The 23,266-nt window shown below is 53.2% G+C and overlaps 3 protein-coding genes and 1 pseudogene across 3 annotated transcripts; 1 reads left to right on the top strand and 3 right to left on the bottom strand.

Annotated features, from left to right (window-relative positions):
* Nucleotides 1-1,069: 1,069 nt before the first annotated feature.
* Nucleotides 1,070-2,933, bottom strand: LOC141732823 (amine oxidase [copper-containing] 3 pseudogene; annotated as a pseudogene).
* A 4,898-nt stretch (nt 2,934-7,831) lies between these two features.
* PSME3 (proteasome activator subunit 3) lies at nt 7,832-13,796 on the bottom strand. The gene is made up of 11 exons (XM_074562254.1): nt 13,656-13,796; nt 13,068-13,100; nt 12,676-12,738; nt 12,064-12,168; nt 11,707-11,755; nt 10,965-11,077; nt 10,384-10,452; nt 10,077-10,144; nt 9,865-9,919; nt 9,523-9,609; nt 7,832-9,000 (listed from the first exon to the last, which is right to left on the bottom strand). The coding sequence occupies exons 1-11, from the start codon at nt 13,695-13,697 to the stop codon at nt 8,920-8,922; spliced, it is 765 nt and encodes a 254-aa protein (XP_074418355.1). The 5' UTR covers nt 13,698-13,796; the 3' UTR covers nt 7,832-8,919.
* Nucleotides 13,797-13,865: 69 nt separating this feature from the next.
* BECN1 (beclin 1) lies at nt 13,866-18,781 on the top strand. Its single transcript, XM_074562245.1, has 11 exons — nt 13,866-14,140; nt 14,215-14,282; nt 14,384-14,442; nt 14,734-14,824; nt 15,102-15,238; nt 15,731-15,925; nt 16,144-16,290; nt 16,793-16,942; nt 17,028-17,088; nt 17,532-17,674; nt 18,026-18,781. The coding sequence occupies exons 1-11, from the start codon at nt 13,900-13,902 to the stop codon at nt 18,192-18,194; spliced, it is 1,461 nt and encodes a 486-aa protein (XP_074418346.1). The 5' UTR covers nt 13,866-13,899; the 3' UTR covers nt 18,195-18,781.
* CNTD1 (cyclin N-terminal domain containing 1) lies at nt 18,294-23,251 on the bottom strand. The gene is made up of 7 exons (XM_074562253.1): nt 22,627-23,251; nt 22,449-22,524; nt 22,035-22,209; nt 21,358-21,520; nt 20,752-20,896; nt 20,271-20,367; nt 18,294-19,641 (listed from the first exon to the last, which is right to left on the bottom strand). The coding sequence occupies exons 1-7, from the start codon at nt 22,796-22,798 to the stop codon at nt 19,522-19,524; spliced, it is 948 nt and encodes a 315-aa protein (XP_074418354.1). The 5' UTR covers nt 22,799-23,251; the 3' UTR covers nt 18,294-19,521.
* Between the last annotated feature and the right edge of the window lie 15 nt (nt 23,252-23,266).

Raw genomic sequence — 23,266 nt, 5'->3', positions numbered from 1 at the left:
ATCTTACACAACTCTTCTCAAGAGCGTTTTTCGCAGCAGCCAGAGCTCGAGGGCTGTAAACAGAGCAGGGAACTGAGCAGTGCAGAAAAGGACCTTGCCACCACGGAGACCTGCATTTTAGCATGTTTTCAAGCCTTGCTTACAGGAAGGGAACCTGCATCAGTCCCATTTTGGACCATAACGACAGCAGCAGCAGCACCTTTCAAGGCCACACAAACCGCTGCATCGCAGGCGGGTACAAGAGAGGACACGTGCTGGGACCAAACGCTCGCAGCGGAGTCAGCCGCAGCCTGACGTACGGAGTTCTCCGATTACTCCCCGCCATCCAGGAGACAGCACAGGTTACTGGAGCTGCATTCCTCCTCGGGCTGGAACGGACACAATCCGCTGCCTACCCGCGATCTCTTTGGTCCCGTGCAGACGTTAAACAGTCTCCCCCTACTTTTCACAGGAGCGGGTTTCAGTCACAGACGCCTGATGCTGCCAGGCTGTGCCCCCAGCACCACCACTGCCCTCGCACCTTCCCGGACCGCACTTACTGGAACGGCCTTTAAGGGGAAGCAAATCTGTCCTTTGGGGCTGAGCATCCTTGCGGCTCCCAGGGCGGCTGCCAGCACTTCACCGCTCAGCCCGCCAGACGGTGCAGCAGGAGCTGCTCCTGGACTCAAATAACCCTCCGCGGGGATCCGCTGCCAAAGACCGTGACTCTGTGCAGGAGCCGGGGAATTCACTGGCTCACTGCAGCGGCTTTGTATCCGAGACACGGGATCCAACTTACAAGTGTTTCCTCAAAAGAGAAACAGGGACGGAAGCTGCACGAGCTCGGCCCTGTAGAGCACCAGCGCAGCCGCCCTGCTTTGCGCTGAGCAGTCGGGACACAAAAAGGACTTTCCCAAGTGAGAAGGAGCACCAGGACCAGCGTCAGGCGCAGGAGGAGCAGGCTCACGCCTCCAGCCCTGCAGACAGGGCTGCGTCTGCCCGGCCATGCCTATGGCAACACGCGCTCTGCCAGACGTGAGGCCTCAAGGAAACACAAACATTTTTCAGCTGCTACCTTTCATACTTTCCCTGGGCTGAACACAGAGCTCCCAGACAATTCACGCCGCCTTCAACTCCATGACCTTGACGGACTATTTTATACGTAGAAAAATAACTTTGCAATGAAAGAAGAGGTTAGGAGAGTGAAAAAGCAGAGTTCTGAGGTCATTAGGAGGGATTCCACAGAGCAGGAGGCTATCCCACCAGTCCTCTGGAGTTTACCAGTATAATAGCAGGCATTAGACCCAGACCTACCTCCCACATCCAAGTCCACTTTATAGTTGATGGAATGGGTGTGTACCGTACCCAGCGTGTGCTCCCAAACCCTGTTGCCGTATCGCAGACCATCCCCATGGAGAAACGATGAGCTCGCGTATCCCGTGGCCTGGACCTTGCCCTCGATGGCCCCGTTCTGGTAGAAGATGAAGTCCCACACGTAGTCGTAGTTGCCCACGGTCGCAATGGAGCGAACGACCAGCGCAGAGTTGACCAGCCCCCCGTAGTAGAGCGACTGCAAGTTGGAGTAGTGGCGCCTCAGAGGGGAGCCCAGGTTCTGCTCAAAGATGCAGAGGGCATTTTTACTAACTCTAGAGACCTGGGAATGAGCGAGGTAGTGCACATCCAGGTACGTCGCTAAATAGGGGCAGTCGACCCCTCGCACCAAGGGGGAGGTGTAGCGCCCGATGCCAAAGCTCCCGTCCATGTACCTCGTGGACATCCCTCCAGGGCAGTTGGAGCCGTACACTGACAACGCCTCTTGCACGCTGATTTCATAGGCAACCCTCTCCCCCTTGTGTCGGATGTCAAACAGGCGCAGGCCCGTGGTCACGCTCATCCCAAAGGCAAAGCTCCAGGCCTGGAAGAGGACGTGATTGTTCCTCACGCTGTACCGGGGACCTTGGGGCTCGTACTGCAAAGGCAACAGCGCGGCCGCCGGGGCTCGCGGCTTCATGGACGAGAAGTCCCCATCCCGCGGTGCCTTCCTCACCTTCTCCACGCTGATGCGACCCTGCACGTAGGCGCTCTCCAGCTGGACCATGTCCCGGTAGTACTGCCCGTTGTAGAAGACCCTGCTCACCACCCACCGGGAGATGTCCAGGCTGCTGTGATCCACCAGCACCTCCAGCCCCACTGGGTGCACAAAGAACCCGCTCACGTTCTGGAACAAAACGAACCAGGTGATCCGATCTCCAGACTGGAATCCACGGGGAGCAGCCGTCAGGGTTGCTAGATTGGCTCCATCGTACTCCATCACTTGGCGCATGAAAGACGGAGCTGTGGGGAACACCTGGCTCTTTAAAAACCCTGCAAGCTGTTTGTATTCAACAGCCAGGGCTGGTCTGCGGTGGTACGGCACCTTCCCCCCGTACTTCTGCACCGTGATGTCCCGGTGATACACCGGCGTCGGAAGCGGACCCACCACGTACTCGGTGACATTGGGGTCCGGCTGGTTCCCAAAGTAGAGCACAGCCAGCGCCTCCCGGCGGGGGCGAGCACCCCCGCCATCCAGGAACTGCAGCACCTCTGCCTTGGCGGGGACCTGCACGTCCACGGAGGCGATGCAGTTGTCCGAGGGCTTCGCACGCGAGGCGTCAACCAGCTGCACCCCAAGGTTTCCCTGCAGGTACCGCACCACTTGCGCCAGCTCTTCGGGTGTCAGATCCGCAAAGACCAGGCTCTGGCCGTCATCGGGATCCTCCTGCTCCGGGGGCTGGTGCTGGCAGGTGCTGGGGGCTCTTCCTCTGGTCAGCAGCACACAGACCAAAGCAAATATCGTGGCTAAAGCCAGAACAAGGAGGATGAGCACCGTTTTCATGTGCATGCTGCTGCTGGTCCTGAGGCACTCCCAGCAGCTTTCAGAGCAGGGTTTCTAGCTGCTGCCTCTGTCAGTTTACTCTGCGCTGGATGGATTAGCACGGAAAGTACAAAAGACTGGGAGAGGCTAGGGGAGGAGATCTGAAATTCGTGGTGACCAGAAAGGGCAGATCTCCTCTCTCAGCTGCAGCCTTCTCCGTCCTCCTCCTCGAGCAGTGCCCTAAAAGAACTAGTGGAGATGCTGGGTCAGTGACTCAGACACGTTTCACATAATTCTGTTACTTTTTCAGTCCAACCTAGCTTCCTGAGGCTGCCTGTAAAAACGAAGATCCTGTAGTCAGCCCGAGGTGGCTGGGACCAGCGTGAAGCTCTGACAAACTGGGAATTGTTGCCACCCTGTAGAATTTCACCTCTTTGCAACTCACCGAATCTCCTTGTTTATCAGGCTGTTTCCTTGTAAACATTCTCCCTGGCAGCGCGATTCCAACCTTGGAGTTACTTTTTATTTTATTTTTTAAAATCTTCCACGGGGAAGCCTTTGCTGAAAACACATCCACGCGTGTAGTAGCAGAGAAACTTTGGCAGGCGTGGAGAGAGGTAGCTCAGGATGAGAATCAGGCCCCAACGCGCTGTGAACAACTAGCTCTTAGTTTGCATCTCTGAACAGCTATCGACTAATTAATCCCACGGAAACAAGATCACGCGGCTTTCGCCTCTGCCTCCGATTCACGGATAAACTGAGGTGCAGCTTCTGAGAAGTTCCCTCAAGGACAAAACCATCCCAACCTGCGGCATCGGAGCAGGCAGCCACGGCAGTGCCCGCTGTCACGCTGCTGCCAGGATTTCTCCCAAAGGTTGTGACAGCTGCCCTCTGCCATCCCACCGGAGGCGCCTCTGCTGGTCTGGCAGCACCGTTGAAAGGCCGTGGCAGAACAAGAGGGCCAGACACGAGGACTCGGTGCTCCATCCCGCCACGCGGCAGACGCTTGGGGTAGACCAGACACAGCGCGTTAGCTACAATCCCCGCCTGTCCCTCAGCTGGTGCTGAGAAGCACGAGGCATCCAAGACAACCAGGGCTGGAGATTCAACCCAATATTTCCACTCCTCCTGCCAGCCTCACCTCACCTCACCCCGGCCTTCTCTTCCTCCTCCCGTCAGAGTTTCCTGGTGGGAGACAGCCCCCCCCCCAGCCTCAGCACTGCCTCCAGTTCTTCCTCTGCAGCGGATCTCGCCCTGGACTCGGCCCTCCTGCGGTTCTCCGGCCGTGCTTACCAGACAACCACACGGGCGGGCAGAAGGCCACGTTGCCATAGGACACACTCCATTATCCTCGCCACCGCTGGCAGCCTCAGCCTTCTTTAGCCCAGGCTGCAGCTGTGCAGGCCAGGGACACCCATGTCCGCTCCGTGCCAGCACACGTCATCGCTGCCGCACCGACCAAAGCCTGCGGAGCCACAGCAGGCAATTCACGCGGCCGCTGCGCCAAAAGAGGGGCTCGCTCTGTGGCACAGACATGAGCAATGGGGAGAGAGGAGGGACGAGAAGAGAGCCTGGGCCACACGGGATGCAAGAGCTACGGGGCTTGGAGGTGTCCTGCCCTCACCGACCTTCACCTGGCCCCCAGTGGCAGAATCAGGTGCCTCTGAGTAGCCCCAAACTAAGCAAAGAAGCCCTGACTTCCAAGTCATTCTTTGGACAAGTGACGACAACAAGGTTTCGAAGATTACTTAGGCTTAGCTTAAAAGAAAAATTCCCTTTCGGTGTAAGCCGAGCACGTGGCATCCGTTTCACGAGAGCGCAGAGAGAAAGCGCCGTTGCCACCGTTCAGGTTTAGAGGAGAGCCAGGACCTACCTCCTGCCTCCCAGGAATTCAAGCAGCCTTGTGCTGCAACACGCACCTAACCACCGGAGCCAAGGCTGCAGGCACAACACTCACATCGACATTTCCTTAGAGAAATACAAAAGAGAGCAGATCATTCAGTTTTGACTTCGCCTCTTGGTTTTGCATCCCGAGTCCCTAAAGGTCAAGGCGCAGGCTGCAATTACAGACGGTCACTTTCCAAGCAGCACAGCGGTAGTTTCCGAAAACTGGACAAACTCCACAGGCCTTACTGCCCCACAAATCACAACTCAGCCCTGCAGCTTGCCTGGGAGAGGTCTGAAAATAAAGTGTGGGAACACTCTTAGTCCTGTGCGCGTCGGGTGTTTGGGGGAAGAAAAAAAAAAAAAAAAAAAAAAGAGAAACCCTGAACCTGTAATGACATCCTCACGACAAACCACCCCACAGCACACACCCCGGCTCTGCAGGATACGGGTGACACAAATGAAACTTCCTTGCGCTGCCTCTGCCCCGCTGCAGGCTACGTCCCGTGGATGCCACGTCTAATATTTAATACTGTCCATTTCTGCTGTACTTTTCAAGCTGGGGACTTTTAAAGCTTATTACAAGCAACAGAAGAATCAGCCTGCGCTTTCTGGGAGCTCTGTTTCCGAATAAACAGAACAGCCCGAAATCCACCTCCATCTTGCAGTAGAAATTTCAGGAAGCAGAGTAATTAACTGAGCCCGCAGAGCCAGGAGACCTGCATCAATACCTTATTGATGAAAAGCGATCGGGTATCTTTAAGGGCAATTGCTTGTGTACCTTCTCCGAAAGAAGCCCGCAGCAGCTTAAAGCTAACCTAGAATTTAAAAAAAAAATAAATTACATGTCTCACTAACAGCAGCATAACTTGTTTATGACCTGTTTCGTGCACATACCTCTTCCCACAACTCAGCTCCCCAGCCTGATTAGCCCATCATGCTGTCCCGCACCTAATATGGAGAATTCACATCCTACCTGTGTTTATTTTGGCTACGTGGTTGCTTTTAGGTACTGCCCGTCAGGACCTCTTATATCGGCTAAATTGCCCACGTCTCCCAAACAAAGCAAGGAAGAGAGGAGCCTGCTGGTTTTCGCTCGCGCAGAAAGGTAGAGGTGGCAAAAAATAGTCTCCGAAATTTATAGAAACCAAAACCAGAGCCAGCTTTTGGCTCAAGGAAACTTGGAGTCAGCGACTGCCAGACAGCTGGGTAAAGAGTACAGTACAGAAAACCCCCTGCCAACTCTCCTGACACGGGCGAGACTTCAGCATACCCCAAGCCAGACCTCAGACTTCGGAGAACTCCCACTGCCATTCCCTCATCTCACAGGGCCAGCTTGTGTAAAACAGAAGGCTGGAAATTGCTTGACCCTTACCCATGCCGGCTACGTTTCTGGCAGCGTTTGTGTCTGCACACAACTGCTGTGCCCTAATTCTCCTCTCAAAGTTTTAACTGTCACTGCATATAAGCTGTCTCGAGAGCCTGTGCTGGCACGCTGCCACTTCTCCTGGAGAGCAAAGCAGAAACCACCGCGCTGAGACTGGGGGGTGACCATCACGGACAACAAACCCTCCCCTGCTCCTGCGGATGAGCCACGCTCCTGCCAACAACCGCCCGGGATGCTCCATCCTTCCACAGGATACTGGCACAGGCCTCCTGGGACATTGGTTTCTTCTGGCGGTGGCGAGGAGCCCCTCGCGCTGCACGCCATCGAGTCCTGCCAGCAAGTCCTTCCCTTGAGCTCTGGCTCCAGCCGCCTCGGCCCCCAACGACCCGTTTCCACCTTGGCTCCCACCTTCCCCACGGGCACCGGCAGGACAATGCCCACGGCGGGGAGCACAGGGCCATGGTGGGGAGCATGGCAGCCCTGCGGGAGGCTGGCAGCGTCTGTCCACAAGCGGCTGCTCCTGCTCCTCGGCAGCCGGAGATTCCCGGTCGGCATCGGCGGCCGCTGGGGCCGGGCACGGGCCCCGCCTAGCGGCACCGGGGGAACAGGCGCTGCGGGGACAGGAGTGCCACCGGAGGGGTCTCGCACCCCAGGCTCTGGTGCAGCAGAGACGGGAAGGAGCGCAGCCAGGAGGAGATCCCTGGGGAGAGCAGAGGACGCTGCGGCCGGGGGACAGCGGGGCGGCCACGGCCCACGGGTGACAGGTACGGACCCGGCACCGCCCCGGGACAGCGGCAGACAGAGGTGCGGGAGCGGCCACGGAGCTGGTGCAGACTCGGAGAAACACCACACACATCTCCTGCCTCCGTTTTAACCCAGATGGGCCAGAGTCCCGCGCACTGGGCTGAGCTGGGACAGGTCACACGAGACCCAAGACCGTGGCCCTAACGTAGCCCATGCTAAAGAACAGAAACCATCTACGAAGCAGAGCACAGCATCACACCACAGTCAAACAGAGCAATGAGGAGAACGCAGGGAAGGAGCAAACGGATGCGAGAAAGGCAGGACCAGAACAGACGTTGACACTGCGCAGCCTCAGAGCTCAGTATCACACACAAGGGGCTACCTTAAAAGAATTCCAAGTACCTTATTTTAATTCCTTGACATGGTAAAAGTTTACATACTTTCATCTGGCAAAGAGAGCCGAACAAATTAAAAGGAATCAATACAAAGAAACACAAGGGGAAGTGCTGCTTCCAGACAGCAGCTAGAACGCAGTTGGTTTGTTACTGAATATTTATTAGCGGGAAGACTAAGAGTTGACTTACTACAAACAACAACAGAGGAGTCTATAGCAAGGGCCAGTGGCCCTCCACACTCTGGGCAAATCCCTGGGAAACCAGCAAGAGACAACATGGCTCTTAGATGTGGAAGCAGAAGAAACAAAAACAAAGTTAAAAAAAAAAAAAAAAAAGGAGGGGAGAGAGTTCATTCCATTTGTCACTGTTGTTACAATGAGGTTAACACAACTATTAAGGCTACTGCACAATAAGAATATACGGGTGTAACAGCGAGACCCGGGAGACAGCGAGGTTCCTGAAACAAATGATTTAACGTTCCCTGAATAGGGGACTGAAGTAAAAATACTATAAATAAGAAAATTTTGGAGCCTGCAGCGTTATGGGCCCACTTGCCACGCACAAAAACTGACGCAACACAACCAGTCATTCCCAAAGGGGTTTGTAATGGACCATGAAACGTTCCGGCGGCTTAGAGGAGTCACCAGGCACGAGAGCGTGCCCTTTGCAGGGGGGAAAGACTACAAGGTCTGCAGTGGTAGCGGGTGGGCATGGGCCATGCTCACCCCGCGCACCGCCGCGGCTGGCCTGCTCGGCCCGGGCAGCGGGGAGCACTGCCAGGAGACAGCGGGGCTCAGGCTGACCGTGTGCGGAGACTGTCAGGGCTTTAGCATCGGACCTCCGGCCACTCCCTTCTCTCAGCCTGGGCAGAAGCATCTCGTGCTGAAGGGGCAACTAGGACGTACGTGAAGTAACGTTGGTTTTAGCCAAGAAGAGTGGCTCTAGTCAAATCGCGACCAGGAGCAGAAGCCACCTGAGCTCAGGATCAGCCAAGGAGAGCAACCAGCCCTATTTTCAAGCACCACCTCACGCTCTGCGCTGACCCAGCCAGAACTGACAAGGCAGAGACAGCCGGGGCAGGCTCTGCTGAGTCACAAGAGCCATAAGAGGAGTGCAGACCGCTCAGCAGCGCTGGAGCGTGGCTGCCACCACCAGCCCAGGAGGGGCAGGTTCCCTTGTCCTCGCAGCGGGTCAGCGCAGAGCACCGGCAGCAGAGGGGCCCAGCGACAGCCAGCAGGGAAGAGCGTGAGCTCCTCCACCGCTGCCCCGCCGCCCGGGCTTGCTCTCATGCTGAAGCCTGCCCCATTCCCAGAGACCCCAGTGAAGCCTCCAGCCAAGAGATGGGACAGGGTGAGGGCTTGGTCTCTGGTGTCCTTCCTACTCAGGTAGGAAGAAAGGCGTCAGGAATGTTCCTGCCTGGCTGGTGCTCTCACTCTGCAGTAGCCTCTAGGGCACCCCACAGCAGCACGACCTTCTCATTACCAGTTACTAGAGGGAGGGAGAGCTCCTGAGACCTGAACAAAACCAATCACAAAACTAGGCGATAATTTCTTTAGAGTTTAACTAAGAATGCGATACTATTTCCAGCCAGTTTCCCATCTCGATAGTCACGTAACAAACCAAGGCAATGACGGTCTTTAGTTGACTGAACAGTTCTCAAGTTCAAACGTTGACACTTAATAGAGGGTCTCAGCATTGCTGCTCCGAGGCCTCTTGATCTTCTCAATGTTTTTAAGGATCATGTCATGCAAAGTGACCTGCAAAAAGGGAGAACAGGACTCAGATAAGAACGACAAAGACATCCAGTGTCCAGCTTTCACAATGAGCGCTGGTTAAAAGAGCAGCACTGCTCACCTCGGCACCACCCTCAGCCCCTGCGTGCCATCACACGCCTAGTTAAGGTAAGGGCTTCTTTCAGCCAGACTTTACAGAAGCCACCGCATGTAACACCAAAAAGAGAGGATTTCTTTAGCGATCCCAGGAATGGCTTGCACTGCATGAAGAGTTTGGGGTCACGGGTTCCCACAGAGGTGGAAGGAATATTTTGCGCTAGAATCCTGTGAGCGCTCAGTTAGAAACACCTGCATTTCCGGGAGATGGTGGAGAGGCAACAGTTGGCTTTTCTCGTTAGAGCCAAAACGGAGTGGGGAGGAGACAGGCTCCTTGCCAGGACTAGGTGTACTCATCGGGAAGGGGGAGAGCAGCAGCAGCAGCGGGGTCAAAAAGGCTCTCTCCGCTGCTGTGCGGGAAGCCAGTGCGAGCGCAGTTTTTTCACTTACATATTGATTCCTCAGCTCTGAAATGATCAGGCGCAGACTAATGTACTCCTTCTCATCGATCTCTGTCACTGTGCGGCGGTAGTCCTCCTACAGAGAGCAGACGCGCGGCTGAGTGCCCTGAGCTCAGCTGTGCCTCCCACACACCAAGTGAAGGTCCATCCGTTTACAAAGGAATCCCCCCTTCAGCTTGCCCTCCTCTAACGCAGATATTCCGCATCCTGTACGATCCCCCACCTTTACCCCCCGGACCCTCAGCTCAAAAAGGACAGTGATAAGTGGCCCAAAGAGTCCCAAAAAGCAGCAGCGCATAACGTGTAAATCTCCACTTCCCCGTTTACTTACCACATGAGGGTACTTAGCTATTTTGGAAACCAACTTTGCTCTTGTGATATAATATCTGGTAGGAAAAGAGAGAGACTAAAGATCAGATAAATAGCACCAAGATTTTTTCTAGGCCCAAGCTACCCTAGAAAAAGCTAGGGGACCTTTCCCAAGCACTTTTTTTTTTACCCCCAAGAGGATCCCGAAGAAGAGGTCTGTTCTTGCATGCCTACCTAGAAATCTGGTCCAGGTAAGATGCCGCCTCACTCTCCACAGTTCGAAGCTCAGCAACTGTTTCCTCCTGCAGGGAAGACAAGGAAGCCTTTAGCTTCACGCGACCGCAGCTGGCCTTCAGGGCTGCAAAAGCAACATGTCTCAGCAGTGCCAGGTCAAGCTCAGGTTTGGGTTTTAAAACCTAAACCAACCCCATGACTGCAGCTGCTGGATACCATCAAATGAAAGATTCAGAGGAACCCGAGATCCACGTCCCTGGAGCAGAGCTCTCTCCTAGGGCAGGGCACCGAGCCAGTGCTGCCTTACCTGAATAGAAACACCAAAGTTGTTTCCATCTTCTATCCTGGGGATGAGAAGCTGCACCCACATTTTCACCTGCGGTTAAAAGATCACAACACTGATCAATGCCAACATCTCCATTGAAACACCTCTCGAAAGTTTTACCAAAAGCACCCCCAGGACCCTGCCTTTGCCGTGCAGTTCATGATAAACCCCTGCAGGCCCTTCACGCTCATGCAACACTCCTGAGGAGATCATTTCCCACACGGCTGGGACACCACACAAGCCCAGCTCCCCACGGGAAGCTCTCCTGGCTGTGCCACGGCAGCTCTCAGCAGCTGTCTGTGACCGTGCAAAAGGAGGGTGAAGAAAAGCCTCAAGGAAGGAGCCTGCGTAACAGACAGCATCCTCCTTCAGGAGGGGAACTCCAGAGCTCCCCGAGGGCTCAGAAAAGCATCATTTCCCTACACCTACCACTTTTAGACACTGCAATACCTTTCCTCATCTACTGAACACAGAAGGGCTGGCTCCTTCCACTCAGAGCAGATTTGCCTCTCCAGGAGCAAAAGCGTCCTACTTTCTCCGCTCGCTCCAGAGCTCATACCCACCGTATTACACTTCTCAATAAGCAGCCTGATTTCTGGTTTCACTTTCTCAATGATGTCCACCAGCTGCTGGTTGCTCTTCAGCATCCCATTGGGCATCACGAACACTTTGGTACCTAGGGGCAGAGGAGAAAAACACCTCGCATCAGCAACGCGTAGGAACAGCTGCACCAGGGGAGCAGCCCGAAGGTCCGCCTGAGCGTCTTATCTCCCGCAAAGGCCAGTAGTGGCCACTGAGCCAGACTATAGCTAACCTGTGGGGAAGGGGAAATTTGACATGGGATAACAGCGATTACCACAAAGGAAGGAGGGAAAAGAGAAAAGATTGAGCGGAGACAAGAGCTCTAGGCTGCTGAGGCTGGGCATAAAGGATTTTCCTGATGCATGTGTATGAGGTGTTTCTGCCTCAGCTTAATCCAAAGCCTGGTATCTTCCTCCAGACAAGGAGAGCTTTCAGCACAGAGCCACAGGGAGATCAGCTGCCTCTGTCAGCAGGCCAAGCTCAAGCAAGTACTACTTATGTCTATCAGAGAAGTCCTAATTATGCTTCTAAGAGCTGGAACCCGACTCCTCCACAGCAGAACGTCCGTAGGTCAGGCTCTGAGAGGCTGCGGGGACAGGCCTGCACAAGCAGCAGCTGCTGTCAGGACAGGGCAAGGGCAGGTTCACGTGATTTCGTACCCCGAAGGCATGGCGCACTGGTTCAGGGGGCAGGCAGCAACACAAGAGACTTGGGGACTCTTACCCTGAAAGGTCTCTTCGCGGTCTTCCAGCTTCCTCTTTTTCATATTTGGCTAAAATATACAAAATGTTTTACTCACAAACTAGTCGTAAGCTATAACAGTGTTGCAAAGGAAACAAGAAAATCTTTAGAGTCCCTGCTACGCTTCTGGTTTCTAAGCACCCTTCTTTAAAAAACAAAGGAGGCCCGCAGAGCACGGCGTTTACTCCAACGGACTTCCCAGGCTCGACAGACCAATTCCTAAAGCCTTTGGGAGAGCCACTGCCTGTTATTAAATAAGAATATCCTACTCCAGCACAGAGCAAGACATGCAGTTTTAATTAACCGAAGCAGGGATCACAGCCAAGATAGTAACCTTACCCCGTCCAGTCCATCGTGGCTGTTTGTGAGAAGAATTGGGTCAGGCACTGGGAGGTTCATGTCCGAATGGATCTGAGTGAGATCGTGAATATTCAGGATAGGCTCCTAGAAAATAAAGCAGATTTGTTATTTAATTATGAACTAAGAAGTTTTGTCCCACCAAACACAATGAGCAGACAAAAGACTCGGACCTCCCTCTTATCCAACCATAAAATAAGGATGAAAGAAAAAAAAAAAAAGCCTAACAATAGGCCTGTGACAAGACCTCCCTCCACCCAGGAACAGTGTGCCAGCTCCAGACTGCGATCAAAGCTATCGACTGCCTGCAACGCTGGAGGCCCTGTGAGACCACAGCATCGTGAAGGACATCCCGCCCAAAGTTGCCGAATCCATGAGAAAGATAAATGTGGCGATCACACAAAGAAAACTGAAAAAGGAAGTACCCCCTCTAGAGCTAACGGCACTCAAATGCACACACGCAACCAGCCACTGCTTCAGGCCTTCGTAACAAGGTGAAATACGCAAGAAAATACACAGGACGAGACCTGCCACGTCGCTTTCAACATGTGGCTTGAAAATGAAAAAAGATACAGAAGACAAGGTATACCTTACCTTAAGGAACCCATCGAGCTCTAGCAGCTTCTTTGGGAAAAAGTTTGCCACCAGGTCTTCAGCCTGAGAGAGAAAGAACAGACGATGACGTGAAACAACGCTGCAAGGTTCCTGCTACCAGGAAAGAACACCGGGGAACCCAACCGTCCCGAGGCAGGAAACAGGAGAGAGCACAGGCTCTGCCTGCTACCGGCCACCACGCCGCGCCAAGCGGAGGGGAGAAGACACCAAGAGAGCCATGAGGCTACGCAACCTCACTGCAGGTGCTGGCTGATGCTCTGAGCACTGCCGAGCTCCCAGGAGAGGCTCAAATCGCGCTCAGGTGTGTCAGACGGTGACGGCCGAGCGGCCTCTCCCCCGGCCTGCCGCGCTCCGGGCAGCGGGACACTCACCTCGCTCGTGATCCGCTCCCTGAAGGAGTCAACCTGCGGAAGGACAAAAGCGACAGTTCAGAGCTCCCTCAGGACGCCGGGCTCGGCACAAACCAGACGCCCCGTCCCGCCGCTGCGGGCTCGGCCCGATCTCCGCAGGTGTCGCTCTCGGCCTGGCGGGAGGATCCCGCGACGGTAGCTGCGTCGGGAGCAGCCTCGGCCCGCCCGCCCGCCCCGGGCCCCAGAGGCGCGGAGCAACGTGGGGAACCGCACACCGAGCAGCTCCCGCCTGGGGCCGGGAGAAAGGGCCGTCGTGCCCGGGCCCGCGGCCACCCTCCGCCGGGGAACGGCCCGGGGGCGGCCGCAGCGCGGCCCCGGTCCCGCCCCCGCCCCCCGGCGCTTCGGGGAGCCCCGGCACATCGGCGGCGGGGGGGCCGAGCCGTGCTAGGCGGGGAGGGGGGGGGGGGCCGAGCTTGGCGGCCGCACGAACCAACGGCCGGGGCGGAAGGGCCTGGCGGCGGCCCGCAGCGCGGTGCGGCGCCGGCGAGGCCGCGGGGGGGGGGGGGGGGGGGGGGAGGGCCGGCGGGCGGCGGCGTGGCGGGGGCGCACCTTGAGCTTCACCTCGGGGTCCACCTTGAGCAGCGAGGCCATGGCGGCGGGGGCGCGTCCGGGCGGGCTCTGCGCGGGGCCGCGCTGCCGCTGCCCCACCACCGGCGTCGCCGCCACCGGAACTGACCTCACGCCGCGCGCCCGCCAATGCCGCGCGCGCCCGCCGCCCGCGTGACCGCCCCCCCCGCGCCGCTGCCGGGTCCTGGCCGCTCAACGCGGGCCGCGCGGGGCGGGGCGGGGGAAGATGGCCGCCGCCGCCTCCCCCCCGCTACACCGCTGCCAGGACCGTGCCCCGCCGCTCGCGTCACGTCCGTCGCGCGGCGATGGCGGGGCGGGCGCGGGGCTGAGCGGAGGCATGGAGGGCCCGCGGGCGGGCGGCGGCGGCACGGCGCAGGTCAGCTTCGTCTGCCAGCGCTGCAGCCAGCCGCTGAAGCTCGACACCTCCTTCAAGATCCTCGACCGCCTCACCATCCAGGAGCTCACCGGTACCGGGGCGCGGGTGGACGGGCGGGGGGCGCGGGGTCGGGGCCGGGCCCGGCTGACGCCTCCTCTCCCGCAGCCCCGTTGCTGGCCGCCGCTGCCGCCCGGCCCGGGGACGCGCCGGAGGAGGAGACCGCTCTGACGGAGGTACGGCGGGGCTGGCCGCGGCGGCGGGACCCCCGCCCCCCCCTCCCGCGGAGTCCCCCCCGGGGAGTCCCCCCCGGTGACGGTGTCCGCTTGCCCCGCAGGAGGCCTTCGCCGAGAACCGGCAGGATGGCGTCTCCCGGCGGTTCATCCCGCCCGCCAGGTACGGCCGTCGCCGCGCCCCGGGCAGGGGGCGACCCCCCCCCCCGGGACCCCAGCGGCTCCTCGGCAGGTGGTGCCGTCATTTGCATATATGTAAATCACGGTATTTGGGACGCTGCTTGTTAGCCACGGGCTGACGCCGAGCACGGTCCCGGCAGAGCCCCTCAGGAGCACGGGCTGCCCGGCCCCCGCATCCCCCCCCCGACCCTCGGCCGGTCCCCGGTCCCCATCCCGCCCCTGTTCCACACCCCCACCGCCCCCGCACTCAACTCCCCGTAAAATTCTCTCCAAGAATGATGTCGACAGAGAGCGCCAACAGCTTCACGCTGATCGGAGAGGCCTCGGATGGCGGCACCATGGAGAACCTCAGCCGGAGACTGAAGGCAAGTCTGACGTGCACGGGTAGCATTAGGCGCGTGTGAGCGCGGTCTCGGTTCTCCTGGACGCTCTGCGGAACTGAGCCGTGGAGCTTCCCGGGGCGCGGGCCTCGCCAGGCTCCTGCGGGCGAGGAGCTCAGTAAAATCGGAATCTTCAGTTTCAAACCAAGATTTGACCCGCAAAAAGCGCTTTGCCAGTCGAAGGAGCGCAGGCCCGTCTGTTGAAAACCAGCCGGCAGCTGCCCGCGGTGCCAAGGGGACTCAGGGGGGACTCTTTCCGCAGGTCACCGGTGACCTCTTTGACATTATGTCCGGGCAGACGGACGTGGATCACCCTCTGTGCGAGGAGTGCACCGACACGCTGCTGGACCAGCTGGACACGCAGCTGAACATCACCGAGAATGAGTGCCAGAACTACAAGTGAGTGACCGGGGTGACGCGTCCCTTGGCGCCCAGGGAGAGAACGCAGCCCCGGTCTGGCCTTCCGTGGCCAGCGAGAGATGGCCCTGACTGCAGCCCTTGGTTTTCCTGGTCTGAATGAGATGAAAAATATATTTTTGAGAGTCCTGTGGTACACAGCTGCTCCGGCTGAAGTCTGTGAGCCCATCAGAACGTGTGACACCAGCGCACGGCGCCTGCCTGGCAGCGTTCCTGTGCGGGCGAGGCCTTCCGAGAGGTGGCTGCTGGCAGGAGCAACAGTCCTCGGTCACCCTCTTGCTCCCCCGTTCTCCTGCGTGTTCCTGACTCGTGGTGCAGGATCGACACGGAGAGCTCGGGATTAAGGAGAGGCACACGTGAGAACAGAGCCCTGTCTGCTCTTCTGGTGGCCTGCGCAGGCTGTCACGGAACCGGGGGCTGTTGGCGGAGGCTTCCCGGGATCCTTGTGGTGGTAATCCTGTCCCTCTCCCGTAGGAGATGTCTGGAGATACTGGAACAAATGAACGAGGACGATAAGGAGAAACTGCAGACTGAACTGAAAGAACTTGCACTGGAGGAAGAGCAACTGATCCAGGAGCTAGAGGACGTCGAGAAGAACCGCAAGATCGTGGCTGAAGACTTCGAGAGAGTGAGGGCAGAGGCGGAGCGGCTGGAGCAGGAAGAAGCTCAGTGAGTGAACTACAACCGCAGTTTAGGGCAGGGATTTTAGGTAATAGACAAATGAGATTATAACCTGGAGAAACCTGTAAATAATGCCCAAATGCAAGTAGCTTGTTCTTTGCAAAATTGAAGTTGGCCAGACCAAAAAGACCCTAATATACCGTGTGAGCGATCGCTTCTCTGTAAAAGCCTGCACTTAGCATTTCTTGTCTTGCTTTTATTAAAAGGTATCAGAAAGAATACTGCGAATTCAAGAGGCAACAACTGGAGCTAGACGATGAGCTGAAAAGCGTGGACAACCAAATGCGCTATGCCCAGATGCAATTGGATAAATTAAAGAAAACCAACGTGTTCAATGCAACCTTTCACATCTGGTAACGTAGATGCTGAAAAGTGCCTCAGTTCACTAAAGAATCTGCCACGCGGGAGCGTTTAGGTAATGCTGCATTCGAGAGGGACGGTGCTAGCCAGGTCATAGTTGCCCCACGACAAAGCGGCTGGTCACGGCTCCCAGCAGCGTCCGCTGGGAGAGGTTTGTGATGCTGTGCAGATGTCAGAGTACTGACATGACAGTCACTAACATTGTTAACGAACCGGGCCCGACTGTGCCAGCCAAGGGTAGTGCTCTAACGTCAAGCTTCACGGAGCAGGTAGCTCAGGGGGGCTGGGTGTTTGATTTGGTGGGTTGGTTGTTTATTGTTAAAAAGAGAACAACTGGTTGGTATTTATATGCACTTTTTAACCAGAGCACCCAAGCCCTCCTTTTGCTGGGTTAGCAGTGTGTTCCGTACCTGTTGGTATGGGGCCCTTGTTTGGTTAGCGCGCTAGAAGCTGTTCCGGCCCCAGTGCGCTTATTTATAATTCCTCTTATCACAGGCACAGTGGTCAGTTTGGCACAATAAATAACTTCAGACTTGGCCGTCTCCCCAGCGTTCCTGTAGAATGGAATGAGATCAACGCTGCCTGGGGGCAGACTGTGCTGCTGCTGCACGCCCTTGCTAACAAAATGGGCCTGAAGTTTCAGAGGTATACGCAATATAACACACATCTCACCTCCGCCCTGGATAAAGACAGACAGACTCATCTGCCTGTGAATCGTATCTCCTTTCAGATACCGTCTGGTACCGTATGGCAACCACTCGTATTTAGAGTCCCTCACGGACAAATCAAAGGTAAGAGACCCTGCACAAATGGCAGGACATTGACCTTGAACGCCACAGAGCCCTGCTCACGCTGGGGGACACAGAAGACAAACTCAGCTCTTCGTGAATTTATGGTACAGGGGAGTTAGCTGCCCCAACTTTAACATAACAACATCTCACTCGGTATCCTGTATCGAGCCACTCACTCCACCATCCAGCAGGATAAAACCAACAGGACTCTCAAACCACACCCCACAGCCAGAGGAAGGCAGCATCATTGGGATGATTGTTGGTGATTAGGAACCCACACCAGCACGCAGCAGGCACTTGCCACAAAACAAGTCACACTTATGTGCCACAAACCATTTCTAAGCATCCTGTGACAAATTTAAGCCTTGCACAAGACTAAAGAGCTGCAGCGACTATATCTAAAATGGAGTGCTTGGGGTGCCTGAAACAAATCTCTTTTCCAGGAGCTCCCCCTGTACTGCTCTGGAGGCCTGAGGTTCTTCTGGGACAATAAGTTTGATCATGCAATGGTGGCTTTCCTGGACTGCGTGCAGCAATTTAAAGAGGAAGTGGAAAAAGGCGAAACTCGGTTTTGTTTGCCTTACAGGTGAGTGTTGCTGTATAACATGTCAAATTAACATCTCCTGTGCTGTCCCGCGCAGCGCTGCTAACCATCCCCTGCACCAGTCTACAGCAACGCTTTCTGTTTGTCCTGTCTCTGTGAAATCGTCCGGCATTCTTTATAATGGGCAGGATTATCACATTTGCTCTTAGTTTAACTGAAATTTAAAGCTGGTTCCTCAGGCGAGGACCTGAGGCTTGCTAGATTTCCTTTAAAAACAAAGTTTTCTGACATAGAATAATATGAATGTCAGATTTAAACTTTAGTACTTGATGTCATATTGAGATCAAATGCTTGCAATAGTACTGCACTAATAAAACTTTGTGTGTGATACAGGATGGACGTGGAGAAAGGAAAGATCGAAGATACAGGTGGCAGTGGAGGCTCTTACTCTATTAAAACACAATTTAACTCTGAGGAGCAATGGACAAAAGCACTAAAATTCATGTTAACTAACCTGAAGTGGGGTCTTGCCTGGGTCTCATCCCAATTCTATAACAAGTAACCATGTAAAGAACTCGTCCTGACAACTGTAGGGTGTCTGCGTTTCGTTGGAGAAAGTCAGATTAAGATGTCTCTTAATATTAACCAGTACAAAATGTTTACAATACCAAAAATCCACAAGACACTTTATTTAAAATACCATTATTACAAGTAGTATATAGAAAAGCAATATGTAAAGTTATATCATTGAGCTGAACAGAATAATAAAAAAAAAACAGCTATTGAATAGATGCTAAACTGGTACTTCTGGGGTTTATAGATATGCGTATAAATCACTGTCAAACTTCGAAACACCACTGAGTTTGATACTACTCAGTTACATGAGTTAGAAAAGCGAAATGTTACAAACAGTGAATAACGTTAAAGAACTGGCGGAAGCTCTGCTTGGTCATTAAAGGGTAACTACAGTTTGAAATAAAGTATTTTCTAAGTCATATCAGCACTTCTTTGTGCCACTGAACTTAACAAGGTTTGATACTGTTTAAAATACTGTTAGCTATGATGATACTAACTATTTGTAATACTTCCTGCAGCCTGTTCTTGCACAGAGGTGCACCGAGTAAATAATAAAACACTATTCTACACAAAGAGTGCTTTCATCTAGCGTACGCCAGGCACAGCATAAACAGCCCCTGGCACTTACAGGGACGTGCTGAATAGGCACCTGCTGTCGCAACAACTGCATCGCTTTCAAAATCGGTGGGATTCTGTCCTTTTCACAACACTGGTCAACTAGCTGGCTTTCTTAGGGTACGAGCAAACAGGCTCTGAGCACTGGCAAAGAGGGAGCACAGTAAGAAGCAGCTGGGCTGCAGCAAGCTGCCTGAGACAATAAGTAAATTTTTTAAAAAGCAGCAAGTGGAGAAAGAAAGTACAGCCCTGTTTGTAAGGGTGTGCGAGTTGCTTCCAGCAATACAGATTGCCAAGCAAAACACCGTGCACGTTAATGCCTTGTGAAAACAATGACTCTTCTTTTCCAAGGAAACTTATATTCATAACTTAGAAGATGTAGCTCTTACAATAAATCTTTTGGTGCTGAAAGAGATATCTCTAAATGCTACTTGGCTCCTGTGTGCCTCCCTTCACGGCACTACTGCACTGCCTGGAAGGACAAGCTTTCTAATTAGCACCTAACACACAAAATGTTAGAAAATAGCTGGTGTTCAAAACCAAAAGTAAAACTGAATTGCCTTTGGTGCCCTCTGCAGTGTCGCAGAAGACAGACTATTGCAAGCAGCGTAACAGTTTGCTACTGATACGCTAGGGACTGGCCACAGAAGATAGCTCTATTTAAGAGTCATAATTCTGTTCTCTGGGGCTTTTGTTCCTCAGTTCCTATAGTGCTGCTTTGGAGTGGCGCTGCCAACAACGTGTTTCAGCACTGCATAAGAAAATTCTAAGATACTTTGTGAAGTAATGCCAGTGATATAGTTCAAATGCTCCACAACCTTAAAAAAAAATAAAAAATGAAGATAGATACTTACAGTGCCTAAGAGACATTAGTTTACAGACATACTTCTTAACCCTCCAAATCCAACGAGAGTAATAGCACCTCATGGGCGCACTTGAACAAAAGCTGAAACCTCTCGGTATGTTTTTTGTTTTATTTGGTTGTTTTTTTTGTTTGCTTGCTTGCTCGTTTTGGGGTTTGGTTTGTGCCTTTTACTTTTTTTTTTTGTAATTGCTTCTACTAAAGTAGTAAAATGAAAGAGCTACTATCTGTAATAGGCTCTTGGTTATAGCATTGAGCAGCAGTTTGGGCACATTGTCCCGTGGGATTGCGTCTCCACCTATGAACAAAACGATGCCTGGGGGGTTATTCTGAGGAAATCTAATTCTAAGGAAGCTGAGGCGTGAGGATAAGCTCGCACTAGTGCGAGCCCTCCTGCACAACTGCCCATGTACCCCCATCATACTCTTACAAGAGTACACGCGCTTCCTTGCTAAAAAACCTGAAAGATGTCACCCCCCTCATGCTACTCCCAGTACAGTCTGCCTGTTTTCTTGCTGTGCTTAAACGTATAAACAGCCTTCACCATTTCACACGTAGAATGAATGTGTTTAGAAGCGACTGTACCTGCTTCCAGTGCCCAGGGTTTAGTACGAACACGCTTGTGCTGATGATTCCAACAGCCAAGAGCATGAAATCTTCCTTTACGGTCAGAAACTTTGCTCTGCAGAAGTAAAAGCGTCTTCTGGTGTAAAATGCTGATTTTACAGTTCAGAAGCACCTACTTCTGTAATCGCTATACAGCCTACGGACAGGTTAGCTTATTCAGTCCAAATAAAGCCTGATACTGTTAACTTTCACTGACAGTGCTAAAGCTGCATTTTTACAATTAAGTTAAACACTTTCCTAGCTTGCCCCTAAAGTAAATGTGGTGAAGCATGTTCCTTTGAACTGGTATATTAAGATCAATAAACAATGCTGAAAGCCCCGCAAATTAAAATTTTTTAAAACTTGCCCCCAAAAATAGCATAATGGGAATTATGCTACTATTTCTTAGGGTTTTAATTTCAACTAGTTATCTTAAGCAATAGTCACGTAAGCTACTTACACCTGCAGTTTGCTTGGTGTTGAATTTTCAGTGGCAATCTTCAACAAAATGTCGTAGATGGAATCTCTCGTAAGATAGGAGAAGTCCAGTAGCTGCATACACATCTGATGCAACGGCTTTGAAGGAAGCAGGCAGCCGTTATGTCCTAGCACAGAGATCATACGTAATCAGCCGTAGGTTTTGAGCCATTACACTGAATTAGAAAGTTTTTAAGCGAGGGACGCAGCTTTCTGGTGACAGCTGCCCTTTGTTTCCAAATACCACACGTCTTCCTCAATCTCAGTATAATTTCACTCATTCTGAAATTCAGGTTCTCAGACCTGGGCAAAGAAAATGGTAAGTCATTGTAGAAAACGTGGCCTTACAATAGGTTTTGGGGGTTTAAAACTCTTTTACTGAATGAGCCATGACTCCAATAACATTCATCAGATTCTACGAAGGAGGAAGTTCTCATCTGAAAAGTAAAGCCTTGGACAATCTGAAAAGTTTCATGTGCCTTCACAGTATGCAAAAATCTGTAATAAGAGACATTCTGGTTCAGATCACTAATAGCTCTATTACGCTCTTAAAAAATTCTTTCCCATTCTCTCCTATTAATACTCTTACCTAAAACCTCTAGAAGCAATTCCACGTAAGCCAAGGGAGTTGACACGTTAATCTGGAAGTGCAGACTTTTTAAAACGGCAAGTTCTGACTCGAGCAATTCCTGTTTAGTGTATGAGTATTTTAAGGATTGTAGAAATTTTAAAGCTGTGTCACTGTTAACTATCTGAAGAGGAAAAAAAGAGACAAATTATCTCCTAGGCAATAAGGGGCTTTCTAAGAACTAAGTACTTCTTGCTTTACCCCTCCCACCGAATTTAAGCGTGAGCCACAGCAGTGGTGATACGGCACGCTCACCCAGCTCTGTTACTCGGCTTTTAAGCTGGCACGAGGAATCCAGCTCGGACCTTCTTTCCCACAGGTTTCCTCTACTCCACAAACCTTCCCCAGCCCCAAACCCTCTGCAGCCACACAATTGTTGACAACCACAGGCCAAGTTTTTCTGCTGCCTGTGCTTTTTTCCCAGTACCAAGAACATTTCCTGACAAGTTGTTACTGGATAAGTGACAATTAATTTGCCCTAAACAGAAGAGATTTAGGTCTCCATTTCAATATCCTTTGCATTTCATTATCACTACTGCCTTCCAGAGAGAAAATCATTTTTTCAAGCGAGATTAATATACTACACAATTTACCACACTGCTCAAAAGATGCTATAGGAAAAGCTTTGGCTGGCTTACATTATAGTGTAAGGAAAGTTTGCTTGCAAGCTGAATACATGACACAAGTCGCAGGACAAACGTGTCGTATATCTGATCTTTCAGAGAGCTCCAGCTGCTGCCTTGTCCTTGTTCACGACTTTTAACGTTCTCTCTGGAAGTCTTACAGATTTGTTCTACTTGCTTGATCATAAACCTACAAAAAACACAATTCCTCAGAAAACAGTTCTCTTCTGCTAAGGAAAAGGAAGAAAAGCAATTCTGCATGTACTTAGAATATAGGGACAGCTGTTAATTTGAATTAAATGAGTAAAGAGGCAAAGCTCTACGCAGGCAAAAAAATTATTCATTGTGCGGATGACTGGTATAGAGCACGCATAGTGTAACCGTGTGAGAGAAACGGGAAATGCACTGAGCATTCAGGATATTTATTACCTTTCAAGTAACTCTACCGCTTGGTACCTTGCCGATTCGTCCAAGTGCCATTTTTCAGACAAAAGGAATATAAATTCTGCAAAAAAGCACAACAGTCATTCACTTGAGTCAACTGAAGGTAATTATACAGCTGTTAACCTCCTCAGGAGTTAGCTGTAATTGAGAAAAACAGTCTCACCCACTGTCCGTGTCTCCTTGAAGCATCCGGCCTGATCCGACAGTTCACTCAGGTACTGTTCATTTTCCGTGGCCAGATGGATCAGCGCGTCCTCAATAATCTCAGGAGCGACCTTGCCAAAGATGGGGTTTGGGTCATAGTACCGGGATGCAGCTCGCTCCTGGGACCCCATTTAGCAGTTCAGGTCAGGGACCTTAATGACAATAATTACTTCAAGGGCAGCACGGTGCTTCCTCACCACCGGTAGGAAAGGGCCCTGAGAGCCACCACTGAGCTGGGCCTTGGGGTCCCAGAGGCACAACTAGGAGCCTGCAACCCCTCCAAAATGAGGCTGCTTTCGGGAAGGGGCCCACACTGGCCACCGGTGGGGCAGGCCCGAGCACAGACCCCCCACAGGGGCTTGGGGGGGAGCAGGAGGAACCGCCGCTGCCGGGGCCGTCAGGGTGGAGCATGTCCCACCTCAGCGCCTCCTGGTCACGGGACCCCGCCCCGCCAATCAGAGCGCGCCCGACCTCAGCACCTCCTGGTCACGGGACCCCACCCCGCCAATCAGAGCGCACCTCCTCCGCGGCCAGCCACGTGCCGGGCCTCAGCCAATCACTCGACGCCCCGCTCCCACTGCGCCTGCGCGTAGCCAGCC

This window comes from Larus michahellis, chromosome 18, assembly GCF_964199755.1.
Source record: "Larus michahellis chromosome 18, bLarMic1.1, whole genome shotgun sequence".
NCBI classification, from domain to species: Eukaryota; Metazoa; Chordata; class Aves; order Charadriiformes; family Laridae; genus Larus; species Larus michahellis.
This window is presented reverse-complemented; position numbering and strand designations above follow the sequence as displayed.

Excerpts from the sequence above, each read along its gene's own strand:
- PSME3 (XM_074562254.1), bottom strand. The coding sequence starts at position 13,697 with ATGGCCTCGCTGCTCAAGGTGGACCCCGAGGTGAAGCTCAAG. Across the intron at positions 9,920-10,076 it reads TACCTGGACCAGATTTCTAG|ATATTATATCACAAGAGCAA; the intron begins GTAGGCATGCAA and ends TTTTCCTACCAG. Across the intron at positions 9,610-9,864 it reads TAGCTAAGTACCCTCATGTG|GAGGACTACCGCCGCACAGT; the intron begins GTAAGTAAACGG and ends TGCTCTCTGTAG.
- BECN1 (XM_074562245.1), top strand. The coding sequence starts at position 13,900 with ATGGCCGCCGCCGCCTCCCCCCCGCTACACCGCTGCCAGGACCGTGCC. Across the intron at positions 15,239-15,730 it reads AATGAGTGCCAGAACTACAA|GAGATGTCTGGAGATACTGG; the intron begins GTGAGTGACCGG and ends CCTCTCCCGTAG. Across the intron at positions 17,089-17,531 it reads CCCTCACGGACAAATCAAAG|GAGCTCCCCCTGTACTGCTC; the intron begins GTAAGAGACCCT and ends TCTCTTTTCCAG.
- CNTD1 (XM_074562253.1), bottom strand. The coding sequence starts at position 22,798 with ATGGGGTCCCAGGAGCGAGCTGCATCCCGGTACTATGACCCAAACCCC. Across the intron at positions 22,525-22,626 it reads CAAGGAGACACGGACAGTGG|AATTTATATTCCTTTTGTCT; the intron begins GTGAGACTGTTT and ends GCTTTTTTGCAG. Across the intron at positions 20,897-21,357 it reads ATTGCTTCTAGAGGTTTTAG|GACATAACGGCTGCCTGCTT; the intron begins GTAAGAGTATTA and ends TCTCTGTGCTAG.